Below are 27,236 nucleotides of genomic sequence, written 5' to 3'. Positions count from 1 at the left end.
TGAGAGGAAGTTAGGTCATTGGGGGTGTGCCCTCCAAGGGAATCGTGGGAATTGTCCCTCTCTCTGCTTCTTGGCCAGAGGTGAGTTATTAGACTCCACTGTGTGCTTCCCTGGAAGCCCAGAAGCAATGGGCCCAGCCCAGCATGAACTGGAAGGTTCAAAACTGAAAGCCCCAAAATAAACCTTTTATCTTTATAAATTGATGTCCACAGGTAGTTTGTTACAGTGACGCAGAGCTGACTAACAAACAGCTTGGGCCAGCAGAGCAGGTGTGTGCATTTTTGGTTCTCAACATGATATTTGGGGGTTGTCTGTCCAGAGGGGAGGAATTCTGGTCCAGTGACTCCCGCCACATCTTGGGAGTCTGTCCATCATGTGCACCCAACGCAACGCCCCGCGGGTCTGTGCCCAGGTCTGCGCCTTCCAGTCACTGAGCCTCCCCAAATCTGTTCCGGAATCCTGCCCCCCTCCCTTCTGCTTGCCCAGCCTGGGTCTGACCCAACTTCTGCCTCTCCCACGAAGCCTCTGGGAGAGGCACCTGGGGGTGGACGCTGGGGGTGGCAGGACACAGCCCTCCTGAGCGGTCACTTGCTCAGAGCCCCACGTCTGAACCGAGCTGCAGCCGCTGAGCCCCCAGCACACTCCAGATCTGGGCCACAACCAGGGACTTGGGGTGCGCGATCCTGTCCCCCAGGACGGGCACACCTGGGCACTACCCAGTGGTCATCCTGGCCTGGTGCCTCTGTCCTCCCCCAGCACATCCACCGGCTTCCCCTCAGCCTCCACCAGGGCCTCTGCTCATCTGCGCGGGACCCGGGCCTGTAAGTTCCAGGGTCTCCAGGCCCCTTTCTCCTCTAGTCTGGTGGTCACTGACCGGCCTCTCCGCCCCGAGGACACGCAGCGCAGCCCCTTCCCCTCACCCCCTGCAGAAGGCACGGGGCCCGGTGGAGAAGGAGGCACAGGGGCGGTAAAACAGGAGCTCAGATGCAAAAAGAGGAAATGTGGTTCTCGAACCCAGGGGCGCCTGACCACGGAGCCCCCACCCCAGCCCTTTTTACTTTTTATCAGGAGACTGAGTCTCACGACGTTGCTTAGGGCCTCGCTAAGTGGTCGAGGCTGGCCTTCACTTGTGATCCTCCTGCCTCAGCCTCCCCAGCCACCGGGATGACAGGTGTGCACCTCTGCACTCGGCACCTGTTTCTCTTCAAGGGCGAAACTAGGTTCAGAAAAGTGGCTAAGAGTGCGCCTGACACCTGACCCAGGCTGGATGAATGCGCGTTCTGTTTCCAACTCTCCTTCTGCCTTTAACATATGACCTGAACTCAGCCACTACAGGAATCAGTGTGCGGGGTCCTCAAAAGACCAGGCACGGAGCCAGATGCGGTGGCGCACACCTGCCACCTGGAGTGACTCTGGAGGCTGAGGCAGGAGGATCACAAGTTGGAGGCCAGCCTCGACAATGTAGTGGGACCCTGTCTCAAAATTGTCTTGGAGGGAAGAACCATGGGAGGGGACAGGGCTGTGGGGGGTCAGCTTTTCTACCACCAAAAAAAGCCTCACACTTGGGGTGGGGAGAGGGGCACGCGCCCAGGGTCCAGCCAGAGCCCAGACTCCTCTTCGGGGCTCAGTCCACTGCCCTCCCAGGCCTTGTCCTGCATTTCCTGTCAACACCGACACTTCCTCCCTGGCAGAGCTGGGGACACACCCGGCTGACAGGGCCCTGCACACGATGGTGGCAGGGACTCCAGTTCCACTCCTCACCTCGGCCCAGCAATGCCACCACCTGCCAGAGCCGACCACGCCCCAGGCCACAGACGGGCCAAGCGAGGCCCGCGGGGGACAGGGCAGGGCTCTGGGGCGGCACAGCATGTCGGCAGGAGGACTCCAGAGGCTGAGGTGCACCCAGTGTGACCCGGGGAGGCCGGGGAGGCTGGGGAGGCTGGGGAGGCCGGGGAGGCCGGGGAGGCTGGGGAGGCTGGGGAAGCAGGAACAGCGGTCAGGAGGCAGGGACTCCGGAACCAGCCCACCTGGTCCTCCACCTCCTGCCACCGGGGCCATCTTGCAAAGTTTTCTGTGCCTCCATTTTCCTGACCCCTAAAATGGGACACCGCGGCCTTTACCCCAGATTGAGGAAACCTCTGGCCGCAGGGTTTGCCACTTTCAAATCAGGAGCTGCAGGTCTGAGCCACAGCCCCTGGGGACGCTCGGGGACTGGAATTCCAACCTCAAAATAGATCCGAGGGCGAGGGCCGCCCTGGGCTCAGGAGGCTCTGCCAGGAATTCATCCTGTGACCTTGGACAAAAATACCTCCCTCCTGGTTCTCGGTTTCCTCCTTACAAAATGGAGTCCCAAAGCCCCACTCTGCCTCCCTCCGGGGAGAGCGGAGAGGACAATGGGCAGGGAAGTCCCCGTGGATGATGCCTGAGGAGGTTAAGTAAGGCACCAGTGGCCCTAAGAAGGACAGGCAGAGAGGACCCCAGGGAGGACCGAGGAACTGGACGGCCTCTGCGAGGCTCTTTCTCCCCATGCGAGTCTTCTCCAGGTCTCAGATCTCTGGGAACTCGGTCAATCTCGGTTCCTGTAAATTCACTCACTAAGAGCAGGCGGGATGTGTGCCTGCCCGTGACCTCCCAGGGACTTGGGAGGCTGAGGCAGGAGGATCGCAAAGTAGAGGCCAGTCTCAGCAACTTATGGAGGCCCTCAGCAGCTCAGTGAGACCCTGTCTCTAAATAAAATATAAAAAGGGCTGGGGACGGGGCTCAGCAGGTCGAGCACCCCTGGGTTGGACCCCTGCATTAAAAAATAATAATAATAATCAGTCTCCTATCAAAATGACCTTGTGCTAATTTTGGACTAGGTGACCTGGGGCGGGGCTCTGTGTGTCCTCAGGGGCTGAATTCTCAGGTGATAAGTCACCAGGGCCCACAGTCGGCCTGATGTCACATTTAACAAGAAGTGGGACACCTGCTTCTTAGGTCAATGGGATCCAAGGGCCTGTTTCAATATGGGCCTTCACTGTACTTGGACTTGACCTCAAGAGCGTCACAGAGAACAGGAAGGAGAACCCCGTCCTGCGCCCCAAGGAGCCCGTCAATGACCAGAGGAGGCCCAGACGCTGAGGTTGAGGGACCTATCATCCAGGATGACGCCACCATTATCTAATGATCAGAGAAATGCTGAGCGCGTCCCCTAAGGCTCTGGGGACACCAGGAACTGTCTGACGTCATCAGGCTGATGTCCCCCTCCCCCAGTCCCCAGCCCTGCTCCCCGCCCCCTGCAGGTGGCATTTCTTGGTTTCCTGAATAAACCTCTCTGCCGGGGACAGTCCCTCAAATTCATTTCTGTGACATTGAATCTACAGCCCACTCCTCCTGAGTCGAGGTCCCCCCTTCTGGGCACTCCTCGGATGTCCTCTGGTGACATTCCCAGAGAAAGCATCCAGACCAGGATGACAGACCCGGAAGGTCCTTGTTGGTGTGGTGTGACACATGGAAAGTGTCCCCAGTCCCCGCCCCAAGGCTGGGGGCTCCTGGGCTTGGCTCCTTTTACCTGGGAGAGGTTTCTCCCAGGAGGGTGAGGCCATTCCCAGGTTGTGGGGACAGACGCTGGTTCCCAAGACCAGGCCTGGAGGACCAGAGAGGGTGAGACACCGGCCCAAGGTCTCACAGGACCCGGGGTCTCTGGCCTCACACACGAACCTCCCTGGGCACAGCGACGCCTCTGTAGGAGCCAGGGCACCCTGGACAGTGGCTCCCGGCTCCGAAGCCAGGGCAGGGCGCGTGGGGTGGCCCTGCGGGAGCCCCCAGGGAGGCTGGGTGTCCGCAAGTGTCCCCCAGCGCTGAGCGAAGCCTGCTTTTGCTGGTCAGTGACGACTTGGGAATGTGGGAGGCTGAGGCAGGAGGATCGCGAGTTCCGAGCCAGCCTCAGCCACAGCGAGGCCCTGAGCGAGTCAGTGAGACCCTGTCCCTAAATCAGACACAAAATCGGGCTGGGGACGGGGCTCAGGGGTCGAGGGACCCTGAGTTCAATCCCTGGTCCCCCCCAAAAAATAAATAAATAAAAACAAAAGAGTCTCTGACAGAAAGACACAGATAAACCCGGGTGCTCTGTGGGAGTGGGTGGCCCTGTTGGAACCTCTTGGCCACCTGTCCCCAGTCAGGGAGGAACTGGGAGCTCCACTCAGCAACAGAGGACCTCAACATAAAGGCAGGGCTGCAGCCTTCACCCCAGCCTCCCCCTCCCCTGGAGCCCTGGGGTGAAGGGGCTTCTCGGGGGTCTCAGGGGAGGAAAGGGGCCAGCACCTGAGTCTACTTATCCTGCTGCGTAGGGCGCCCCCGGGCTCCGGCTCCCCGAGAAATGAAACACCCAGCGGGGGACGGCGCCCACTGCTGAGCGTCCAGCTCAACCCGAGCCTGCTGTTCCGATGTGACACTGTCTCACTCCGCTGTCCCAGCAAGCTTACGGGATCCCTGACCCCGTCTTACAGATGAGACACCTGAAGCCCAGAGACGTGCGGCGACTAACCCAAGATCACACAGTAAGCCTCAGCACCAAGGTCCTGAATCTCTCCTGACTCAGAAGTAAGACGCTCAGGCACTGCCATCTGCAGCCACCTGTCCCGCCTGACTCCCCCACCCCCACCCTGTCCCTTCTTGGATACATACCCAGGATTGTCACCAGGCCCCAGGACTGCTTCCCCGGTGCCTCCAGCTGGGCCACACTCAGGAGGAGGTGACATCCCAGACACCAGGCAAGGAGAAGCCACAGGCTACGGGGGAGAGTTTCTCTCTCGGGCTGCAAACGCAGATCCCTAAGTAACACCCCAGACCCTGAGAACCACGGTTTTGGGGGATATGACCGGAAACCTGCCTTTTTATTTTTTTTGGTACCAGGGATTGAACCCAGGGGCACTTAACCCCTGAGCCCCGTCCCCAGCCCTATTTTGCATTTTATTTAGAGACAGGGTCTCCCTGAGCTGCTTAGGGCCTCACTAAATGGCTGAGGCTGGCCTCCACCTTGCGATCCTCCTGCCTCAGCCTCCGGAGTCACAGGGATGACGGGCATAGCCATCCCATCCAGCTGCAAATGAGACTTTTTCAATAACTGATTTTCCAAAAGCCCTGTCAAGGTTGGAGGAAGGCCGCAGCACCACGGTGAGGACATCCAGGTTCAAGTCCCGGCCCCTCCCCACCCGGCCCCGAGATCCTGGGCCAGCCCCCTGTTTCCTGGGTCTTGGTTCCTTTGCCTGTCAGCTGGGGCCGGGGACCCCTTCCCTCCAACCCCCAGGTGCCGAGAGGATAAAAGAAAAGTTGGGAGGGTCCTCGGGGTCCCCCTGCCTGGTGGCCCTGGACTGGTGCTTTGTGCAGGGGAATCCGTGACTGGGAGGCCCCCGTGGGAGGCTGGACAGCCTCCGGGGTGCTCTGCAGGCCCTGGGGAGGGAGGGCCATCCAGGGGGGTCTGACTCCACTGACCCCAACAGCATCCAGCCAAGGACTCGGCAGGCCCGGCCTCGGATTTGGAGGCTAAAAGAAAAGGAGGCCCTTGGCCTCCGGGTCCCGAGCCAGGTCCCTCTTAGACACGCAGAGGACCTTGGAGCTCTCCAACCCCGGGGTCCCTCTGCGGTGGCTCTTGGGAGGGGCCTTCCAGATCGCTATTTGTGGAGCGCCCTGTCCTGTGCCAAGCTGGGGACGGGGACCCGCCTTTCATACAGAGCCAAGGCCCCAGAGGGAAGATGGAATAAATCAGGCCAAACGTCCCGGGGACACAGCAGGCGCCGGGCGGCATCTGGATCCTCTTTTCTTTGCAGAGAAACGCCACCCTGGGCTGGGTGACCATGACAGACGCACAGACACACGGTGGCTCCCTGGAGCCGGCCACCTCCGAGAGGGGACACCCAAGGCCACCGTCTGCCCGCCCCACACGGCACCCAGCAGACGAGGCCCAGCAGGAGGGAGGGGATCCTTGTGTCCTGGGAGGCTCACCGTTTCTAGTGGGGAAACTGTGACCTGAGGACCTAGTCAGGGCCACACAACAGGGGGACGAGGAATGGCCGAAGGGACAGGAAAAGGGCAGGTGAATCCCTGGAAAGATTCAGGCGGAGGCCTCAGGGAGGAGGTGGTGTGTGCGAGGAGCCCAGGCGTCCCCCTGAAGGACCTGGACGTCAGGAGGCAGGAAGGGGCCTCTGGGCACGGAGCCCAGCATGAGCAAAGGTCCTGGGGCCCGCGTGCCAGGAGGGGGCGGGGCCGAGGGAAGCAGAGAGGAGCCGGGAAAGGCTGGCCTGGGGAGAGGGGGTCTGTGTCCCCACAAGCCTGGTTGGTGCGGGTGGGGATCCGGCCAGAGGCTGGTCTCTGTGACCTGTGACTGTGCCTGGGACCGTGCTCTGGAGCTCATGGAGGAGACCTTGCTTGGAAGCTTCTAGAAGCCAGCTTCCTTCCGCCCCGAGGCAGCTGGCCGTGAGCCCAGGTGGCGAGGGACTCGGATGTGGTCCTGTGGTCTGAGGTCGAGGAGATGTCCCCCTTGGAGTCCTCTGGGGAGCTGGTGGAGGGCCCTGGGAGGACGCCAGGGTGGGTCTGAGGACGACTTGGCATCTGGGCTGAACCCGGCAGGGACCAGGCCAGACATCTGGTAGCAGCAGCTGCCAGCGTCCTCCTGGGGGACCCTGCAGAAGGCCAGGCCGGGAAGCTCCTCGCAGTAGGGGGGGGCCTCTGAGCCCCCGGAGCTCAGGGCCTGTCCCCTCAGTCCCCAGAGCCACCCTCTGCTGTCACATTCCTGCCACTCAAAAGCGCTCCCCACGTGTCCTTTCTAGATAAGGGAGAGGGGACGGTCAGTTCCATCTGTGGCCTCTGCTGGGGGACTTTTCCTCTTATCTTTTCTGAGATCTTATCGTGAAGGAAAAAAGAAAATCAGCCCTCTGTGCTGAGGAGCTTCAGCTAGTCACACCTTCTAAGGTGACACAAGCCAGCCCTGGAGCTGTGGGTGGCCCAGGCTGGCCCAGGCATTCCCAGCAAGGGCTTGGAAATGGTCACTGGCCGCAGGACAGCACCTTACAGGAGGAGGTAACTCCCACGGTCTCTCTTTGTATCCTTTTTTTTTTTTTTTTAATGTTTATTTTTATCATTTTGGCACCGGGGGTTGAACCCACGGGTGGCTCTACCACTCAGCCCCATCCCCAGCCAACGTAAGAGATTTTCTGCCGGGTGCGGGGACATATGCCTGAAGTCCCAGGGGCTCAGGAGGCTGAGGCAGGAGGATCGCAAGTTGGAGGCCAGCCTCATTCACTAAGCCAGGCCCTAAGCAACTTGGTGAGACCCTAACTCTAAATAAATAAATAAATAAATAAGAGGGCCTGGGGGTGGCTCCGTGGCTAAGAGCCCCTGGGTTCCATCCCCAGCACCAAAATAATGATCATAAAAATAATAAGAAGAGACGCTCCGCCTGACTCGGCGCATGCGCATCACACGCTGTCAGCAGAACGCAGCCCAGGGCCCGCGCTCAGGCCAGCACGGTGGCACTGGTCACCTTCCGGGGACGCTCTGGGATGTGGGTGAATGAGTGTGAGCACCCCTGGGGCAGCCTGGGGACAGCCAGGTGCAGCCAGCCGGGCGCCTTCCCTAGGGACATGGCTTGGTCTAGGAAACCTTGCAGGGAAGGAGAGGGAGTGCGCATGCGTGCTCCGCAGGAGGCCGGGCTGGGCGCTGGGGTCACCTTTTAGAAGACATTTTTGAAATGAGTTTTGAATGCAAACGCACTGGCTGGGCTATTCCAATGAGCTTCCTCCTCTGTGGCCAGAATTCGTGGCCCTGGGTTGTGGCACCCTGGACTGGACACTCCCCTGGGCCTCTGGACACGTGCCACTCAGCCAGGTGGTCACTGGGGCGTAGGGGGGGGCATGGGCACGATCTCGTGGCAGCAAGCCCTCTGGGACCACCAGAAGGCCCTGGAGGCCCAGGTCACAAACACACGTACCACTGGCAGTGTCTCAGGCCCACCAGGCACGGTTGGCCTAACAGTCCCATTTGAGCTCAGCACGGTGGTGCCCGCCTGTAACCCCAGCGCTGGGGAGGCTGAGGCAGGAGGATCGCAAGTCGGAGGCCAGCCTCAGCAACTTAACAAGGCCCTAAGCAACTCAGGGAGACCCTGTCTCTAAATGAAACACAAAACAGGGCTGGGGACGGGGCTCAGGGGTCGAGGGCCCCTGAGTTCAATCCCTGGTACAAAAAAAAAGTCCCATTGGAAGTTCCCAGGTCTGTGAGGTCCACAGTCACGGGTCCTGTGGCTCAGAGAAGTGCGATGAATTCCACCAGCTTCCGCCCAGCGAGGAGGCGGATCTGGGTGAAGCCTCTGAGTCTCCCACTTCCTGGGGTTGAGGAAAGGGAAGGGGAGGAGCTGGGGACCCCGGCTTTTCCTTTCTGGGAGCTGACGGACCCTTTTCAAGTCCAACACTACCCTCAGGTCTCGCCTACATCCTTTGTGCTACAAATTTCCTACAGTTGGCCAGATGTGGAGGCACACACCTATGAGCCCAGCTGTTTGGGAGGCTGAGGCAGGAGGATCATGAGTTTAACACGAGCTTCAGCAACTCAGTGACACCCTGAGTAACAAGGTGAGACTGTGTCCCTAAATAAAATTTTAAAAAGGGGCTGGACAGGATGGCCCATGCCTGTAATCTCAGCGGCCCAGGAGGCTGAGGCAGGAGGATCTGAAATTGAAGGCCAGCCTCAGCAATGTCGGGAGGCCCTGAGCAAGTCAGCAAGACCCTGTCTCTAAATAAAATACAAAAAGGGCTGGGGAAGGGGCTCAGGGGGCAAGTATCCCTGGGTCCACCTCCCACGGGGCCAGATGTGCCCTGAGATAGCCTGGGGCCCTCGGGCCTCAGAAGAGACCTGCGCATCCCACAAACTTGTACTGAGCACCAGCTGGGCCCAGGTCCCCTCTGCACACGGGGTGCTGGGTGGGAGCAGGAGGAGCCAGCCAGCTGCTCAGGGCTGGGGTCCAGGACCGAGTGCTACAGCTTCTCCTCCTCCTGGGGCTTCTCCTCCCAGCGGGAAGCCGGGGCCTCCCTCCCTCTGAGCCTCCCTCCGTCCAGGCTGGAGGCAGCAGGGACTGAAGAAGCCCAGGAGCAGACAGAGGGCTGTGGGCACCTGGGGTGCGGCTGGGCTGGGGGGCGGCATGGCCTCCTGGAGTGAGAGCCTGGGGTTCCTGGAAGACGGAGGCAGGGAGGCTCCTCCCCGGAGGCCGAGCAGCTGCCTAAACTCTGGGTCTCTGTCCTCCACCACTGACTCACTCGCAGCTCAGAACCCAGCCTTGACCTCTGGCCTGGGGCCAGCCAGGAAACTTGGGCTTGGACCAGGGACCTCCCTGGAAACCATCTGCAGCATCCAGGGAGGGAGCTGGGAGGGGCGGAGTGGGCCCTGAACAATCCCAGCAGCAAGACGTCACCGCCCCAGGTGTGGCCCGTGACCCGCCACAGCCCACCCCAGCTCAGCCCCAGGGCTCGGCCCCTGCCACCTCCACAAGCCATGGGATGGTGGCTTCCCAGCAGATGCCCGGGTTCTGGGCCTGACTGTGCTGCCTGCTGCTGTGTGACCCTGGACCACGCGCTTGCCGTCTCTGGATGGTGCTCACAACGGAGGGCAACCTTGGCAGCTCCCAGACGCCCTGCACCAGGGGCAGCTGCCATGAAAAATGTCCTCATTTTTCTTTTTAATTCTTTATTTTTTAAAAAGTGAATGAATGAATGAATTTTTTGGTATTGGGTACAGAACCCGGGGGAGCTTGCCCCCTGAGCCCCGTCCCCAGCCCTTTTTTGTATTTTATTTAGAGACAGGGTCTCGCTGAGGTGCTCAGGGCCTCACTAAGATGCTGAGGCTGGCCTCCACCTTGTGATCCTCCTGCCTCAGCCTCCAGGCTCACAGCTGCTCGCCCCCATGCCCAGCCCCTCTCTGGGGTTTTTGAAATCCATGAAAGGCTCCTCCTGCCCAGCCTGGGGACCACCGGGTCCCTCTGCACATACTCACTGACCTAAGGCCAGGAGAAACGGCAGCGCAAGTCCAGCATGGCTCCTGGCCCTGCCCTGGGGTCCCGAGTGCGCCTGCGTCCTTGGCCCCATGATACACGGAGCCTGGCGCTGCTCACCTGTGACATGGGTCGGGGCTGAACTGTCACCAGGCCACGCCCTTCCTTTGCCCACTTACACTGTGAGATTCATTTCCAGACAGATAACAGGAAAAAAAAAGAAGACCAGCAAGCGACCTCACCCAGGAACTGAGGATCCAGTGGTATTTGTCCCTTCAACGGGTGGCTTGGCGGCTGGCCCTCCACAGAACAAAAGACCTGCTTTGAGTGACAGGTGGGGACGTCTCCCCCCCCCTCCCCCCTCCCCGTGGGGGGTCTGTAAACCTCTGGTTAAATTATGGGTGAGCAGAGCCTTATAAATACCCGACAGACAGACAGACAGACAGGTCTCATTACGGAGGACGCGGGGCCGCAGCAGACGAGGGGGGGTTTCCAACTGCAGGCCTCAGACACCCCGGGCTCTCGCAGGTGTCCCTGATGAAAGTCCTGGTCACCCGCTGTGACCACAGGGTAAGCACGAAGAGCTAAAGTGAACCCAGAGAGTATCACACGTCCAGTCCCAGGCTCCCGCGGAGCCCTCTGCAAGTGTCAACCCTCTCCAGTCTCCCGGTGACTCTCTAACTCACGAGGAGGCTGGGGGCACAGAGAGGTTCAGTAATCTGCCCAAGGACGCCCAGCTCCTGAGAAACAGAGCTGGGGTCGCAGCGCAGCCTTCTGAGCCAGCCCTGACCCTCTCTGGCGGGGAAACTTTCCAAGTACCCTCCGCACCTACGGAGGGTGGCTCTTCTGGTCCTCGCACCAAGGCTTATTGCGGTACAGATCATGGCACCACTCTGAACCTCAGTTTCCTCTTCTGCTAAAAAAATAACCCTGGGTAACTACCCCCACAGGGACGTTTAGCAAATCACATGAGATGATGTACCTAAAGGGAGCAGGGACCTGGGGACAGGATGCAGAGCGTGGGTACCGGGGACGGACGAGGTTTTAAAAGTCTGGCTCTGCTGTGGCCAGCTCCGTGACCTTGTGTCCTTCGTTGATCCTCAACCTCTAAGGACCTTAGTCTCCTTATCTTTTCTTTTTGGACTGAACATAGGGGTGCCTAACCCCTGAGCCCCACCCCCAGCCCTTTTTATTTTCTGGAGACAGGGCCCCCCTGAGTTGCTGAGGGCCTCCTTAAGTTGCTGAGGCTGGCCTCCAACGTGCGATCCTCCTGCCTCAGCCTCCTGAGCCACTGGGATGACAGGCGTCCACCACCTGCCCAGAGCACCAAGCTGGGGCTCAGCCTTTCACACAGGGGACCTCAGGGGACTCTCCAGACCCTGGCCCCTCCCAGGCATCCTACTCTGCTGACATCTGAATCTTTATTTATTTATTTTTTGATAACAGATTCCTCTGCTTCATCCGCGTGTGACACACTTGTCCGTATTGGACAGACGGGGAAATGGAGGGGACTGGGGCTGGGACAAAGGCCTCTCCCCCCTCCAGGGCTCAGCTGGCCACAGAGACCCTCCGCCGACCCTCGAGCAAGGACCTCGTAAGGAGGCCGCCTTCCGTGAGCAAGGTCGTCTCCAAGGTCCCCGCGGGGGCCACACGGTGAGGAGCCCTGGGTCAGGGTGGCACCTGCGCTCGGGCTGTGACAAATTAAAAAACAGAACGCAGTTCGGGGAGGAGGTCCTCATGTCCCGCGCGTCACGTGGCCCTGAGTGCGTCCCTGACGCGGGTTTCTCCTTAGGGTCCCTCCCTGTGAGTTTTATTGCATTTAATTAGAACTGATGGCCAAGGGACCCGGCGGCAGATGCTCCTCTCTTAAGTCAGAAAATTAAAAACGGAGCATCCCCATCCGTCAAGTGCCCCAGCCCCGGGCGCTGGGCCGCGAGGACCTGGAGGGGGACAATCTGTGGGGTGGCCCAGGTCCTCCCAGGGGACTTAATAAAAGCTGTGCTGAGCGCATTTGTCAAAAGGGTGATGACAGCGGGGAGGGTGGTGGCACGGGCTCAGGGACACACGGGAAGACACCCGGCCACCACTGCCTGGCCAGCACTCTGGCCGGCCTCTGGGCACTGGCCTGTGGGAGGCTGGAGGCTGGGCCTCCTCTGCGCCCGGGACTGGCCGGCCACTGACACTCGGGCTGTGAGTCACCTTTGTGAGGCCACAGCGTGGGCTTGGTGGCTGCTGCCAGTGTCTGTGACCAGGCCTTGGTCTGGACTGGACACCCCATTACCCGCCCCTGCCCGGTTTGTGAGCAGGTCACTCCTTTGACTTGGACTTGAAAAGACGGAATTCCTGGGATTTCTGGGGACATCTTTCACGGACACCAGCCACGGTCTTCTTTCTTGGGCGTCAATGAGAAATAAGTGCTGGGCGCCGTGGCCACAGGCCTGTGATCCCTGCGGCTCTGGAGGCCAAGGCAGGAGGATCGTGAGTGGGAGGCCAGCCTCAGCAACAGTGAGGCCCTGAACAACTCAGGGAGACCCTGACCCTCAATAAAATACCAGGAGGGCAGGGGACGGGGCGCAGGGGTCCTTCCCGAAGTAGGGCCGTGTGTCTGGTGCACACTGGGATTCGTCCCCGTCACTTGTGCCAGGATCCCCGCTGGCCCCACGTCAACCTCCCCCTTCTCTCCAGGGACCCCCTCGGACCCTTGTCCAGAGACCTCTTCTCGGTGACCCCCGGAGGCCAGCCAGGGGCACCCAGGCCACCTCTCTGTCCTCGCCCTTGTCACCAAGAGCCTCCAGAGCGTCCGCGTCTGGGATGTCCCCCTCCTTCTGTGAGCAGCCTCTGACAGGCCACCCCTCTGCGCCCTCCGGCCACGTGCCTACTGCAGCCAGGGACGTCCCTGCCACCACCCAGGGACCAGAAGAAAACCTGCCCGCTCCCTCCTGGACCTCCGCGGTCACTGCAAGGCCACCGCCCAGCTGGCTCCGTGACGCTCCCCTACCCAGCAGCGGATCCAGCCAGGCCACCAGCCATGGGGACAGAAGGGACCGTGTCCTTCCCGCGTTCCTCGAGCCTCTGGGCCAGCGACCAATGTCAACACTGGGCACAGCAGTGCCACCCGCCTCCTGCCAGGGACATGCCCAGCAGCAACTGGATGAGGGGCAGCAGGAGCACAGTGTCCCCTCCCTGGGGCGCAGGGCCAGCGCCAGTGGACACCGCATGGAGGGCCAGGCGGCCTGGGGTCCAATCCCTGTTAGGAGGGTCCCTGTCACCTCCCAGGCCTGCTGTCCCGGCTGGAAGGTGGGGTCCCGCCAGTCCCTCCCCCATACGGCCAGGCACGCGCCACGTGACCGCAGTGGCCACGGGCACAGGGACGGCTCCCAAACTGCCAGACGACGCGGACCCAGCGCCCTCGGCCGGCCACCCTGCTGCAGGAGGCGGGTCACCCGAGGCAGCAGGGCCCTGGTTGCCGTCTGTGGCCCTGAAGCCATCCCACGGGGACCTGGGGACAACAGATCCCAGTCCCCACTGGTGTGCGGCTGACACCCCCAAGTTTGTGACCCCGTTTCCCCGGGTGACGGGGTCTCCCGAGCCACAGCAGGCAGAGTGGGCACGAGCGGGGGTGTGGGAAGGACGGACGGACAGACGGATGGATGGATGCACAGACAGACGGACAGACACGTGCAGGGCACAAGGGACCGGCTTCGCCCTCCTAGATGCTACTCAGATCCAGTCCAAAGCCTGCGTCCAGCAGCAGGTGACCTGGACCTTGTCACCTAAGAACGCTCACGGTCCCTTTACCCCCCACACCAAGGCTGGTGACCCCCGCTCTCTGTCACAGAAGCCACCAAGGCACAGAGGGCTCAGTGACCTGCCCCAGACCACGCAGCTGAAACCCAGGTGGCTTGTCACCGAAGCCCGTGTGCCGAGCCACCGTGACACACAGCAAACACACAAGGCCACTCTCAGTGCGCGGGGACAGCCCTCGGGCTGGGGCTGGGCTCAGGGGACCAGCACTTGCCCACGTGTGCACGGCCCGGGGCTCCCCCAGCACCCCCAAAACACAGAAAGAAAACGAGGAAAGAACCGTCCACATCTGTGGGCAGCGAGGGAGGAGGGGACGCCCGCATGGCCACACGGGGACACGGGGACACGGGGTCTGGGTCACCCACAGAGAGACGCTGTGACCTCCCGGTCAGTCTGAAGGAGTCCACAGTAGGCCACGGTGGGGGCCCTCGGCTGGGGAGTCACCTAGATGCCACATCAGGCAAGAAACAAAACTGACAGGACGGGGACATCAAGGGGACACGTGGGACAAGCTGGTCTGTGTGGTGTTTGGCCAAAAATAGGCCCTTGATGACTCTGAGCAAGCACCTCGGCCGGCCACCCCACACGGGGGCTGAGAGCCCGAGGGTCCGGGTGGACCTCGAACCTGCAACGGCACATTCCTTTATTAAGCGCCTACTGTGTGGCCAGCTATCGGGGTCCAGGGGGCTCTTCAGACAAAAGTTCGGGCTCCCCCCTCCACGACCACGTTCTGATGGCCGAGGACACAGGACCCATCTGAAAGGCAGGGCTGCGGGACTAGATCTCTGTGAAGACAATTTTGGTTTTGTTTTGTGAATTGGGGATCGAAGTCAGGGGCACTCAGTCCCTGAGCCCCGTTCCCAGCCCTGTTTTGTGTTTTATTTAGACACAGGGTCTCCCTGAGTTGCTTAAGGCCTCACTTTTGCTGAGGCTGGCCTCCAACTTGTGATCCTCCTGCCTCAGCCTCCAGAGCTGCTGGGATCACAGACCTGTGCTACTGCACCCGGCTCCTCTGTGCCCCACACATTGAATGGGAAAAGGACTCGGGTTTCAGTGACCACGGATCACAGCACGAGACTTACTCCCTTCTCCATCTTTCTGAACCCTTCAGGGGGTGCCAAGAGGAGAAGGCCTCTGGGTAGCACCAGAATGACCTCAAGGCCTCCCTAGTTTAGCAAAGACCCGAGGCCCCGCCCTCTTGCTACCTGTTTTGGCTTCTGCCTGTCGCTCACACTGAAGCCAGGTGTCTGGGAACTCCCTTCCGTGTGCCTGAGGCCGGAGGCGGAAGGAGATTCACTGATGATGGAGGCCCAGGAGGATGTGGCTTCTGCACAGGAGATTTACCCCTGTCACTCTAGCCTCCAGCATGGAGTGATGCAACCCTGCTTTTGAAAGTCAGGATCTGACAGTTTGGGACACTCCACTGAGGCCCGAGGCTGCAGTGTCACCTGTGAGCAGATGCCAGCAAAGCCACCGACCAGTACCAGTCAGTCAAAGTTTGGGGATTTGCCATTTTTCTGGGATATTTTATTCCCTTATTATGAAGGGGCTTTGTTTAATTTTTTTTTTTGGGGGGGAAGGGACTACAGGACAAGGCAATAGGGCCTTTGCATATGACAAGCAACCCCAAGGGGCACTCCATATAGGCTCAAAGCTAAAGGAGTTGCCCCTGGGGTTGTGCAGTACACAACCTGCACAACCAGACCTGGCCACCCTTTGCAAAATTCACTGCAAATTCCAAAAAAAAACCTTGAGTCCTAATAAGGATCCCTTTCTGTTCCCGCAGGGCAGGGGGAGGGAGCAGAGAATCCTTCTCAAATCACGACCCTGGGGGCTCTTCGTTGATTCAGACTGGGTGACCCTCAAAGAGCGTAAGTGACAGAGGGTGAACTGGAGGTGCACCCCGCGCACCAGGGGCAGCCGGATTTGGTGACCCTAGCCGGGGATGATCAATAGAAGGCATTGAGTCAGTCTGGGGGAGGTGGGGTCAGGAAACCCCAGTCTTGTTCAACAGGGTTCCAAACACTAGAGACTTCCATTCAGAAATGTAGCTCAGGGCACGACCAGCTCTTTAAACAAGTCAGATTGTGTTCTCCGGTGCCCCGTTGAATGGCAGGGGGTGTCTGCACCATAAAAAGGTCTCCATCTCAGTGCAGGGTACTTTCCTGGTGGTGACAGATAGCTGGCGAGATTCCTGAACCTTCTGTCTGAGTCACTTTCCCAGAGAGCACTAAGAAAGCCCTCTACCCAGGATTTGAGAAATGCCCAAATAATCACATCTTTACCATATTTGGCATTTTATATAAAAAAACCCTGACATTGGGCTGGGGATGTGGCTTAAGCGGTAGCGCGCTCGCCTGGCATGCGTGCGGCCCGGGTTCGATCCTCAGCACCACATAGAAACAAAGATGTTGTGTCCACCGAAAACTAAAAAATAAATATTAAATTTCTCTCTCTCTCTCTCTCTTTAAAAAAAAAACAAACAAACAAAAAACCCTGACAGAGAAAAGACTCGCATCTCAAACCCTCCCAGGGGAGACCACGTGGCTCCCATTTCACAGCTAAAGTAACTGAGGAGGCTCAGAGAGGTCAAGACACTCATTGCACGTCACACAGCTAGAAAGAGGCCACAAAGCAAGTCCCCGCTGGCCCTCTGTCCCCCGGCTGCCCGTCAGATGGTTCCATTTCCCACACAAGAAAAGAAGCCTAAGCCTCGGTACCTCTCTGCCTCCTGCTCGGCGCTCTGCTGCCTGTTCTCGAAGGCGTTGAAGCTGCTCATGTCCACGTAGCCGTCGTTCTCGTTGGCGGTGGACAGGGCCCTCCTCTGCTCCTCGAACAGCTTGGTGAAGGTGCCGGCCCGGGCGGGCCTGCGGGGCGGGATCTGGATGTTCTCGTAGTCCGCGTTCCCGGCTGGAATGTTCTCGTAGTCCGATGTGTCGGCGTTGGGGAAGGAAATGGAGCGAGGCTTGGTCAGCGGCAAGGGCAGGAAGGGCGGCCGCGAGCGGTCCTCGAAGGACTCCACCCTGGACACGGTCCTGCTCGGGGGGATGCCCTTCCTCTTGCCGTCCCGGTAGAAGATGAGGGACGAGGGGCACTCGGAGGCGCGCAGCTTCCCCGCCCGGGACTTGAGCTGCGGCGAGTTCCCGAAGCTTCTGCGGTCCAGCTCCAGGAGCCTGGGGGGGCCGTGGTAGCTGGACTCGGAGGAGGACCTGGACGAGGACACGCTGAGGTCCCCGTGCCCTTTGCCCTCGGACTTCTTTTTGAAGGTCAGAGCCAGGAAGCGCTTGAAGGACGACTTCTTCTTCTTGGTGGCCTTGTCGGGGGCCTCGCTGTCCAGCAGCAGCGAGGGCGAGCTCTTGGTGATGGGCCTCTTGGTGATGCAGGCCAGGTCGAAGGGGGGCGGGATGTCCACCACGGAGGACGGCGTCGACGTGCCACTCGACGGCAGGTGGCTCCTCTGCGAGAAGCTCCCCGAGGAGCCGATGACGCAGGGCAGGGACACGGTGTCGTCCTTCCTCTGGATCCTGAGGTCGTCCAGCCCCGGGCCGTCGGGCTCGCGGAACAGGCCCACGGGGACCTCTCGGCCCTCCACCGAGAAGGAGCGCGGGTACAGCGTGAAGGCCCTGGGCTTGGCGGGCAGGGCCCGGCTGCCCTCGGGGGGCCTCCCGTCCAGGGGCGTGTGCGCTTCCTCCGCGGCCCCTGCGGTGCCCGAGCCCGAGGGACCGGCCTCTGGCCCCAATTCTTCTAGGACCGTCTCTGGGACATATCCAGCCACCTTCCCAGAGTGGGGACGCGCCCGGGTGGCCAGGCCCTTCCTGTCCGAGGGGACCAGGCTGCCCTCGGCTGCAGAGCTCATCTCTTCGGTGCCGTCGGGGCCGCTCGTCCCGTCGGGGGTGGCCGGTGTCTCCGACGGTCCTCCTCCTCCAGGGTCGCCCGGGCTGGGCAGGCCCACGGCCACCACGTAGGGGTTGCTGAGCGAGTCGTCGGGGGCGTCCTCGTCCTCTGGCACGACCACCACGTCGGGGATCGAGGGTCCCTCCCCAGCGTCCCCCGGCCGCTGGGGGGCGTCCTCCGCGCACTGCCCCTCGGTTCCGGGTTCCTGCCCCGGTTCAGGGACCTGGGAATAGCTGTCACTGCAGAAGGAGGTGCTCTCGGTGGGCAGGAAGGCGTAGGGGCTTCCTGTGAGCGATGTCACAAAGTCGTCCAGGCTGTCGCTCTCGAAAGGGACGATCTGGCAGCTGTCCTCGGTCGCCTCATCCTGCCTGGGGGGCTCCATGGGCTCTTCCTGCACGGGGTCCTCCCCTTCCAGGGGCCCTTCCTCCGCCGCCCTTCCTCCCTGGTCGGGTGCTTCCTCCTGGTCCCCCGGGTCCCCCTGGTCCCTGCCGTCTGCGCCGCCCTCGCCCTCCTCCTCCACTTCGCCGTCCTCCTCCTGCTCCTCGTGTCCCTCAGGGGTCTCCAGGCTGTCGGTGGCAGTCTCAGTCCCCTGGATGGCCGTGCCCAGCTCCTCACCCTCCCGAGTTTCCTCGCTGTCATCTGCAGCGTCCTGCCCCGTGTCCTGGGCCGCCCCGTCGGGGTCCCCGGCCTCGTGGAGTCCCCCAGGTTCAGCTCCGATGGGGTCCTCCTCACCGTCCTCCTGCGCCTCCTCCTCCCCGGGGGCCTCGGGATCCTCGCAGGGGACCTCGGGGGCCTCTGCGTCCACGTGCGTGAGAATGATCTCGTCCTCGGAGATGTCGCCCGTGTCCCAGGGCCCCCGGGCCCCCAGGTTGTAGGCGTTGTGCGCCTTCACCCGCTTCTCCTCCTCCTCGCTGGTGGAGCCCTGCTCCTCGGTCCCCGGCGCGTCCTCACAGGCCTCCTCCCCGTTTTCAGGGGTGTCCCCTGTGTGTCCCTCGCCCTCTCCGCTGGGTGTCCCTTCGGCCGGGTCCTCACCAGCGCCTGTGTCCTGGCCTCCGTCCTCCTGCTCCTCCTCCCCAGGGTCACCGGGAGGCTCCTCGGGGGCCACATTCTCCATGTCCCTCGCCACCGCCCTGGGGACCTCGATGTCATCCTCGTCCGTCTCGGACTCGCGCCCTTGGTCCAGCCCCGGGTCCACGCAGAGCAGCTGCCCGTTGCGGCATTTGGTGACGCTGTCGCCGATGCACACGCCGGGCCTGCAGTCGCCGGGGTCGGCCAGCCTGGGCTTGGGGGCGATCGGGGGCTTGGGACCCCGGGGCGCGCGGTGCGGACTGCGCAGGCGCAGGTGGGGCGAGGCGGCCAGCGGGGGCGCCACCCCGGGGACGCGAGGGCTACTGGTCCTGGGCTTGGGGGCGACCGGTGGCTTGGGCGAGTCTGAAGAATTGGAGCAGAAAAAACAAAAAAAAAAAAGAAAAAAGAAAGAAAATTAGAATTATCTTTCCTGCCGTCGAGAATTGGCTCAATGGAACCCAGAAGGGCTCCAGGTTCCAGGAGACCCTGAAGATGGACCCCCCCACCCCTCGCGGGAAACTCCATCGAGTCTCCCTGGTGGCACCCGCCCCGCCCCCACCCTTGTCATCTGCAGGGATCCCGCCACCTGCCACTGCAGAGCCGCTCCCTGAACCAAGGACACAGGCCTCTGTCCTGGAAATCAACTGAATGGGACCTCCTGCGCCTCGGGGGACAGAGGGTGTCCTGATCATCACATGGGTCCCCCCAACAGCGAGCCACCGAGAAGGGCCTTCTGCGTCAATGAACCATGAGAAAATGCGACTTTTATGGGCGCTGGTCCCGCGGCCCCCTGGAGCTCACTGTCCCCTCGACGGCGGACGCAACAGAAACCAGGTGCTGGGCGTAGTGGGGTCTTCCAGGGTCACGGGAAAAACCTGGCACAGCTGAGATGCGACCCCTGGAGGACAGCCACGGACCCGTGGGATACTGCAATCCAACAGCCACTGTCTCATCTTGAAGGGAGGACTCACAGTACACACCCCATAATATCAGGGACGTATGGTTTTGTGGACAGTCACATCTGAAATCCACACGCATCCAGGCGGTGGCAGCCAGGGCGCCTCAGGGGCATGCGCACTTCAGGGGAGGAAGGACCCACGTGTGCCAACAGGAGAAGCTGCAAAAAGTCTCTTCTGTTGGGTGCCTGGTGGCTCACGACTGTCATCCCAGTGGCTCAGGAGGCTGAGACAGGAGGATCATGAGGTTGAGGCCAGCCTCAACAACTTAGCAAGGCCCTAAGCAACTCAGGGAGACCCTGACTCTAAATAAAATATAAAACAGGGCTGGGGATGGGGCTCAGTGGTTGAGTGCCCCTGAGTTCAATCCCCAGTAGGTACCAAAAAAAAAAAAAAAAAATTGAAGTGAGTGGAAGCCCTCTTCATGATATATTTTATTCAAATTTGGATATAATTTTATTTTATGTATTTGGATTCTGTGCTTGACCCTGGGCAAAGGCCAGGGCTCTGAGCACCTGTGAGGCAGTTTCGGCTCAGCACCATGCTCTGTAGGCTGCAGCCGGGGAAATGCATCCATTTATACAATATTTCCTTTTCTTTTTTTTCTTTTTTTTTTTTTTGAGGGGGGGGCCAGGGATTGAATTCAGGGGCACTCGACCCCTGAGCCCCCTCCCCAACCCTATTTTGCGTTTTATTTAGAGACAGGGTCTCCCTGAGTTGCTCAGCACCTCGCTGTTGCGGAGGCTGGCCTCCAACTTGCGATCCTCCTGCCTCAGCCTCCCGAGCTGCTGGGATGACAGGCGTGCGTCACCACACCTGGCAATTTTTTTTTTTTTAATGGTGTTTTCAACTTAAGACGGCTCTCAGGACACAGCCCCGTGGTCAGCTGAGCAGTACCTACAGTCAATATGCAAAGTGTATTAATGAGATGCTGGACATTTCTTTTTTCATACTGAGCCTTTGCCTTTGAACATGTGGTTGGCACTCGGGGCCCTGCTCCACTCAGACCGGCCACGTGCCCAGCACCAGCCTGGCTCTGAGTTTGGACATGGCTGTGACATCATCCCCGGGCACCTCCGTTTCTGGGTGTCTGCAGCCAAAGTCAATATCGTCTTCCCCAAACTGGCAGAATCATGTCAAATGCAGCTGAGGCTCCAGTTGAAATAAAATCTCCCAGAGCAGCAAACATATAATTCCCAGGCCACCCACTGGGCTTCTTGCAGCACTTGATTTCAGAGTCACACTCCAAGGAGCGGTTGTCTGCGTGCTTATTAGTGGCTGCGGCAGGAACCCTGCAAGTTTTCAGATGTGGTAGCCGACAGGCAGCCACATGAAGGAGGCCCAGCTCCCAAGGACGTTGAAGCCAACACCGCATGGAACCCCTAATCCGCCCTGCGCTCATCCACGTCATCGCTCAGGGGACCACAGCCCTCCAGTCAACAACCTAAAATCTTCTAGGAATAAAAAGTGATTTTCCAACTCTGTGTTTCAGAAGCAAAGATGTCCTAGCATAGGAAAATAGCTGTCCAAATTAGTGGGCAAAAAAAAAATTCTTTTGGAGCTTAAGAAGAAACTTTGGCTGAGCAGAAAGGCTGAGGCTTGTCATCCCAGCGACTCGGGAGGCTGAGGCAGGAGGATCTCAAGTTGGAGGCCAGCCTCAGCAATTGAGCAAAACCCCGTCTCAATATAAGAAGGGGGTTTGTAGCTCCATGGTGGAGCATCTGCTCAGCATGCATGAGACACGGGGTTCAGTCCCCCGGACCAGAAACAAATGACAGGCAAGAGTGGGGATCCCAGGGACACTCGCTGTGGCTGTTCAGAGAGAGGCCAGCCCTGGCCTGCCCACACCCCCCTGGCCTGCGCCTTGCTCTGCGCTGAGATGCTACAAAGTATCAGCCCCCAGCTCTGAACGTCAGGTGTCAGGGGCTGGGGAGGAATTATCCACTGGGGGTGGGGACACTCATTCCTCATCCTTAACAGGTGGCATTTCACAGAGGCGCCATGAGACCGAGGGACAGACAGGGCTGTGAAAAATGACCGTCACCCTGGCTGCAGCGCCCCCACCCCCACCCCATCCTTCATCCAATCAAGCTATTGATCTGTGGGCACCGGCTCCTCGGGAAAGGTTACGGTGGTTGTCTGAGGCGTGATCCGGCACGAAAATGTCGTCCCCAAGGAACCATACGGCTCTGTGGCCGCCCTGCGCTTCTAGGACTTGGTCCCACAGTGCTTCTCCTGCGTCTCCCCGAAATCAAGGGCAGCCAGAATCAGAAAGGCCTCGTCTGGCCCCCTTGCTGAAAGATGAGGAAACTGAGGCACAGAGAGGGCAGGTAAGTGGCATGGGGTTGCACAGCAAGACTGGTGTAGTCCCCTCACCCTGCCTGTGGCTTTCGGTCAAAGAGTGTTTTGTTTACAGTGGAGACTCAGAGGTCTCAGCGTGTAGGGAGGCAGGGCAGGGTGAAAATGTAGGGAAACCGAGGCCAGAGAGACCGAGAACGGCAAGTGACGTGAGAATTTTGTTTTTTGGTATCAGTGACTGAACCCAGGGTTGCCTAACCACCCAGCCACATCCCCAGCCTTTTTTATTAATTTTGAAGACAAGGTCTCACTAGGTTGCTTACAGCCTCACTGAATTCCTGAGGCTGGCCAGAAACCTGCGATCCTCCTGCCTCGGCCTCCTGAGCCGCTGGGAACACAGGTGTGAGCCACCGTGCCCGGCCAGGGGAGAAATTTAAATAAGGTTGGGTCCACGTTTCAGGAGTCCTGGGTATTCACCAATAACTAGCTTTAGTGTGCTCCTCCTCCTCGATTTCCTTTAGTCCAGCTCCAGTAAATACTTATTGAGCACCTACTGTGGACCAGGCCCTCACCCAGATTCTTTGCACACATCACTAGTAAGTGAAATAAAGATGTCGCTCTCGGGGATCTTCTCTTGGGAGGTGGCGGGAGACGGGCAAGATGGAGGGAAAGTTCATTATGCCAGATGATAACGAGCTCCATGCAGAAATGGGGTGGCGCTTTTAAATAAAGCGAACAGGACATTAGAACCAAGATATAAAAAAAAGGTGAGAGAAGTCCGAAGGCACTTGTCACGCCCAAGAAACGGCAAAGGAGACCAGTCCAACCCAGGTTTTGAGCTCCCTCCTGCCCACCACCTTACAGAAAGGAACCAAATGGCCAGGCGAGGTGGAGCCCATCTTTAATCCCAGAGGAGGCTGAGGCAGGAGGATCGTGAGGTGGAGGCCAGCCTCAGTAACTTAATGAGGCCCTGAGCAACTTAGTAAGACCTTGTCTCTTAAAAAAAAAAAAATGGCTGGGGACATGGCTCAGGGGTTAAGCACCCTTGGGTTCAATCCCTGGTATGTGGGGGAGAGGGGGAAGGAACCAAATGGAGACCCCACCTCACACTGGTTACCTGGGTCTCAGACTCAAGGGGAAGGTGACAGGGGACTGCTCCCAGATGGGTGGAGGGGGTGGATTTTCACAAAGGGAAAGGAGGCAGGGCAGAGGACACTCCAGGCAGAGGGTAATCCCGGGGGGCTGAGCTTCAGGGTTGGGGTGACAGGATGAGCCAGCGCCGGGGTTCCCTCCTCGGGTGGACCTCGACTCCTGCTCGCCCAGCACCCCGTGTGGATGTCCCTGGTGACCCTAGGTGCTTTGCAGGGCTCCTCTGAGGCCGGGAGGAGCATCGGACAGGGGCTGGGGGCCCTGCTCCCTCCTCGCAGCTCTGCCATTAAAACCAGAGCCGAGAGACCTTGGGCCAGTCCTTGTCCCTCTGTGGGCTTCAATCCCCCCCTCTGTAGAGCCAAGGGCTGGCCACCTCCACCTGGGAAACGCGTGGCTCTCCTCATGACGTCCTCGGACATCCCCACACTCAGTCCCCAAGGCTGTTTGAGCTGCAGATCTCGAGCCCCCCGCCCCCCCCCCCCAGGATGCCCAGGACCATGCGCGGCAAGAGTCATTAATTATCTCCAATTTCACCTTCCCACGGTGTCTTAATTAATTGATTCCTGGGGACCTGCCGGAGTGTCCAAGCCAAGCCTGACGATTTCTAATTAGGCTGCTGCTAAGCGAGTCCAGTGACCCACGACAGGACACTTCCCCAGATGACAGACTGGGACACCATGGAGAACCAGGGGCCTGGGGCTCACAATGTGGCGCTGATGCCTGCTCTGTCACCCATCGGCTCTGTGATCCTGGTCCCTGTGCCCCTGGGTGCCTCAATTTCCTTCTTGGTGAAAATGGAAGCAACACCCCCCTCTTTCTCAGGACTGGGGAGAAGTCCCAGAGAAGGAACAGGTATTTGAAATGCTTAGCAGAGACACCCCGGCAGGCATGTCCTGCGTACCTACTGTGTGCTAGGGACCGGATTAAAAAGCAGCCTCTCAAGATGAGCAGGCGGTGGTTCAACCCTGTCTCATGCCCTCGATAAGAGGGTGACCCCAAAATTCCAGGCACCTGTTTTTGCATCTATAAAATGAGGGGGTAGCAATAGTACTCCCCCAATCAGGTGACAGCGAATGTCAAATAAATTGATACAAATAGAACACTTAATAGCACCACCTGATACAAAGTAAGTAGCTGATACCTATTAGCTAGTATTTATGGGCTGCTGAGAATGGACACTGGTCTAGGCACCTCATATGCTTTGTGATCACAAGAACTCAATGACAAAGACCTTATATCTCCATTTTTCAGGTAAAGACACTGAGGTGCTAGGCGCCATGGCGCATGCCGATAATCCCAGCAACTCGGGAGGCTGAGGCAGGAGGATCACAAGTTTAAGGCCAGCCTCAGCAATAGAGTGAGGCCCTAAGCAACTTAGCTACACCCAGTCTCAAAGTGAAACATAAAAAGGGCTGAGGATGGGGCTCAGTGGTTACGTGCCCCTGGGTTCAATCCCTGGTCCAAAAAAGAAAAAAGAAAGAAGAGACTGAGGTTCAGAGAGGCTCAGTAACCTGCTCAAGGTCTCACTAAACTAGGTTTATGGTGGCTCTGAGATTCATTTCCTGGGATTCTGTAAACCAAGAACAACACCATCAGGAAATTCTGAGCATGGTACCCATGATAGGCTGTAATCACACTGGAGAAGGAACCTGGTTTATGCTTTTAGACAAATTACAGGACGGCGGAATCAAAGACTGCCAACCGCTCAGACCTCTAGGACCAAACCTGCCTCCAACTTGATGCGGCCTCACTCCATCCTCCCTGTTCTGGGAGAAGGGCAAGGCTTGCCTACGCCCCACTCAGGAAAACGTGGGAAAGCTGGAAAGGCTCTCACCATTGTTATAAAGTGACTTTTATTAGAAGCCTAGGGGAAAAAGCTAGCCAGCCTCTGTCCAGGCTCTACCAGCCCAGGCAAGAGGCAAAGTCCCTCCAAGCAGTAGCTGGCGGGGGTCCTGGGACCCTGGGACCCTATTCCAGCCTCCTCCACTCCCACCTAGTGGCACCCCTGCTCCTGCGCCCCCCCCCCCAGGTGTCCACATGCCCAGCACCAAGCGCTCCATCCTTTGTAGATCCATCTGGTCCCCTGGCTCCTGTGGGCACCTCGCTCCTAAGACAATGACATTTTTTTTTTTTTTCCATTAAAACAATTTTGAAAAGAAAAGGGGAAAGGAAAAGAAAAACCACACACACACACACACACACTCACACACACTCACACACACAGGGCAGCAGGATATGGTTCCAACCCAGCCAAAATGGTGGCTTCCTGTTTCTTTAGGGATGTGTGTTTTGGAGTGTGGCTTTGGAGAGGGTGTTGGTCGGGAGCTCGATTCGAGGAGAAAAGGGAAACTGGGCAGCGAGGTCCCGGGCAGGAGGACCCAGAGGCGGGGGGGGGACGGCGCGGCCAACTCTCCTCTTGGAGAGAACTTTCTGCCCTCGGCGCAGGGGCGCGCTGCGGCGGCGGGGAGCGCGGGGGACAAGGACGGGGACAGGCACCACCCAAGCCGAGCCTCCCTTTCCCGAGGCGCCCCTCGGCCTCCTCCTCGGAGGCTCGCTGCGATGTCTCCTCTAACCCGTTCGGGGTCCGCGGGAGCTCGGATGGGCAGGGGCACCAGGGTGAGCGGTGTCCCTCCCCTGGGTCCCTAGGAGGACGCGGGGCCAGGGCGCTCCCCGAGGGGGCTGCGCTGAGGACGGGGATCGGGGGCTTTGAGACCCTGGAGTCCGGGAGGGAGCGGCGCGCGCCGCGGGCACAGGGGGGGACGGCGCAGCGCCCCGGGGTTGGGGACAGCTCCGGTGGCCCGAGTCCCGTGGCCCAGGCGCAGCCCCTGGAAAGGCGTCCGAGGACGTCTGGGGGACCCTGGAAATGGGGGTGACGGGATGTGGGGACGCGACGCCGTCACTTGGGGGAAAGGGGCGTCCTTCCCCGTGGCCCGGGAGGACCGCGGTGGGAGCTCCTGGCGACCGCGACCAGGGCGCTGCCCCTCGGAGCTGAGCGCGCGTCCGTCCCGGACAGGGGACCCCGACTCCCCGCCCAGACCTCGGGAGGCCGCGCCTCAGGGGAGGTCGGGTCCCCCCGCGGCTCGCCCCCGACCCCCGCGGGCTCCAACGTGAGGGACCCGGAGGGACCCCGCGCGTCCCAGGGCGCCTCCTACCTGCGCGGTTCATCTTCCAGCGCGCGGAGCCCCAGGCCCGGCGTCCGCCCGTCCGTCCGTCCGTCCGTCCGTCGGTGCGAGCGCGACTCGGCCGCCGACCGCCTCACTCCACGGCCGCCCGCGGGGCCCGCGCCCGCTGCGCCCGCCCCGCCCCCGGCGCGCGCTGGACTCGGCAGGGCCAGGGGGCGCGGGGCGGGGCCGGGGCGGGGCGGGGCCGGGGCGGGGCCTGGGCGCGGGGCGGGGCCGAGGAGGGGGCGCAGGGCGGGGGCGAGGGCTGGGCGTGGCCGGGGGCGGGGCCGGGGAGGGGGCGCGCGGCGGAGGCGCGGGGCTCCGGGTTCCGTGCGGAACGCGAGCCTGGGGGCGGGGCTCGGCGGAGTCGGAGGGCGGGGCGTGGGGAGGGGGCGCGGCCAGGGAGGGGGCGAGCGCGCCCTGTAGGGGGGGGTGCAGGGGGCGGCGTGGCGTCCGCTCCGCGCCCGGGCTCCGCGCTGTCCCTGTGCGCGCTGCGCCGGCCGCGCCCCCGCCCCTGCTGGACGTCGCCTCCGGGCGCGGAGAGGGAGGGTTCCTTTTTTTCCCTTTCCCGGTCCCTTGTCAGGGACCCAGAGGGTCCAGGAGTCCCGCGTGCATTCACAAGGGCCATGGTAGTGGGGTCTTGGGGACAAGTTGGGTGTCTGGGGGACCGTGGGGTCCTCTTTTGGTTCATCTTTGGCCATGCACCCTGTCCGGAGCAGGTTGTGGCCCCAGGTTGTGGCCTCGGGGAACGTGGATGGGAACAGGTGGCCCAGAGACCCAGGACCAAGCCAGCCGCGAGGGTCAGCTCACAGCGGGATGAGCACCCCCGAGGGAGATGGGGGCGACACAGCAGAGCGGTGGCCTCCCAGCCTGTGGAACTGGGAGAAATGC

At 60.4% G+C, this 27,236-nt stretch overlaps 1 protein-coding gene across 3 annotated transcripts in view; it reads right to left on the bottom strand.

Moving 5' to 3' along the window:
• Fgd5 (FYVE, RhoGEF and PH domain containing 5) overlaps positions 1–26,460 on the bottom strand; it is a 67,297-nt gene extending 40,837 nt beyond the window's left edge. For all 3 annotated transcript variants that reach the window (XM_046425467.1, XM_046425468.1, XM_046425469.1), the window contains exons 1-2: positions 26,337–26,460; positions 16,540–19,144 (exon numbers count right to left, since the gene is read on the bottom strand). In XM_046425467.1, the coding sequence (XP_046281423.1) occupies positions 16,540–19,144; positions 26,337–26,349 (2,618 nt within the window). In that variant the 5' untranslated portion in view covers positions 26,350–26,460. The remainder of the gene's footprint in view (positions 1–16,539; positions 19,145–26,336) is intronic.
• Positions 26,461–27,236: the final 776 nt, after the last annotated feature.

This window comes from Marmota monax, unplaced genomic scaffold (genome assembly GCF_021218885.2).
Source record: "Marmota monax isolate L192 unplaced genomic scaffold, Marmota_monax_Labrador192_F-V1.1 WCK01_AAM20220418_F8-fsc00028, whole genome shotgun sequence".
NCBI classification, from domain to species: Eukaryota; Metazoa; Chordata; class Mammalia; order Rodentia; family Sciuridae; genus Marmota; species Marmota monax.
This window is presented reverse-complemented; position numbering and strand designations above follow the sequence as displayed.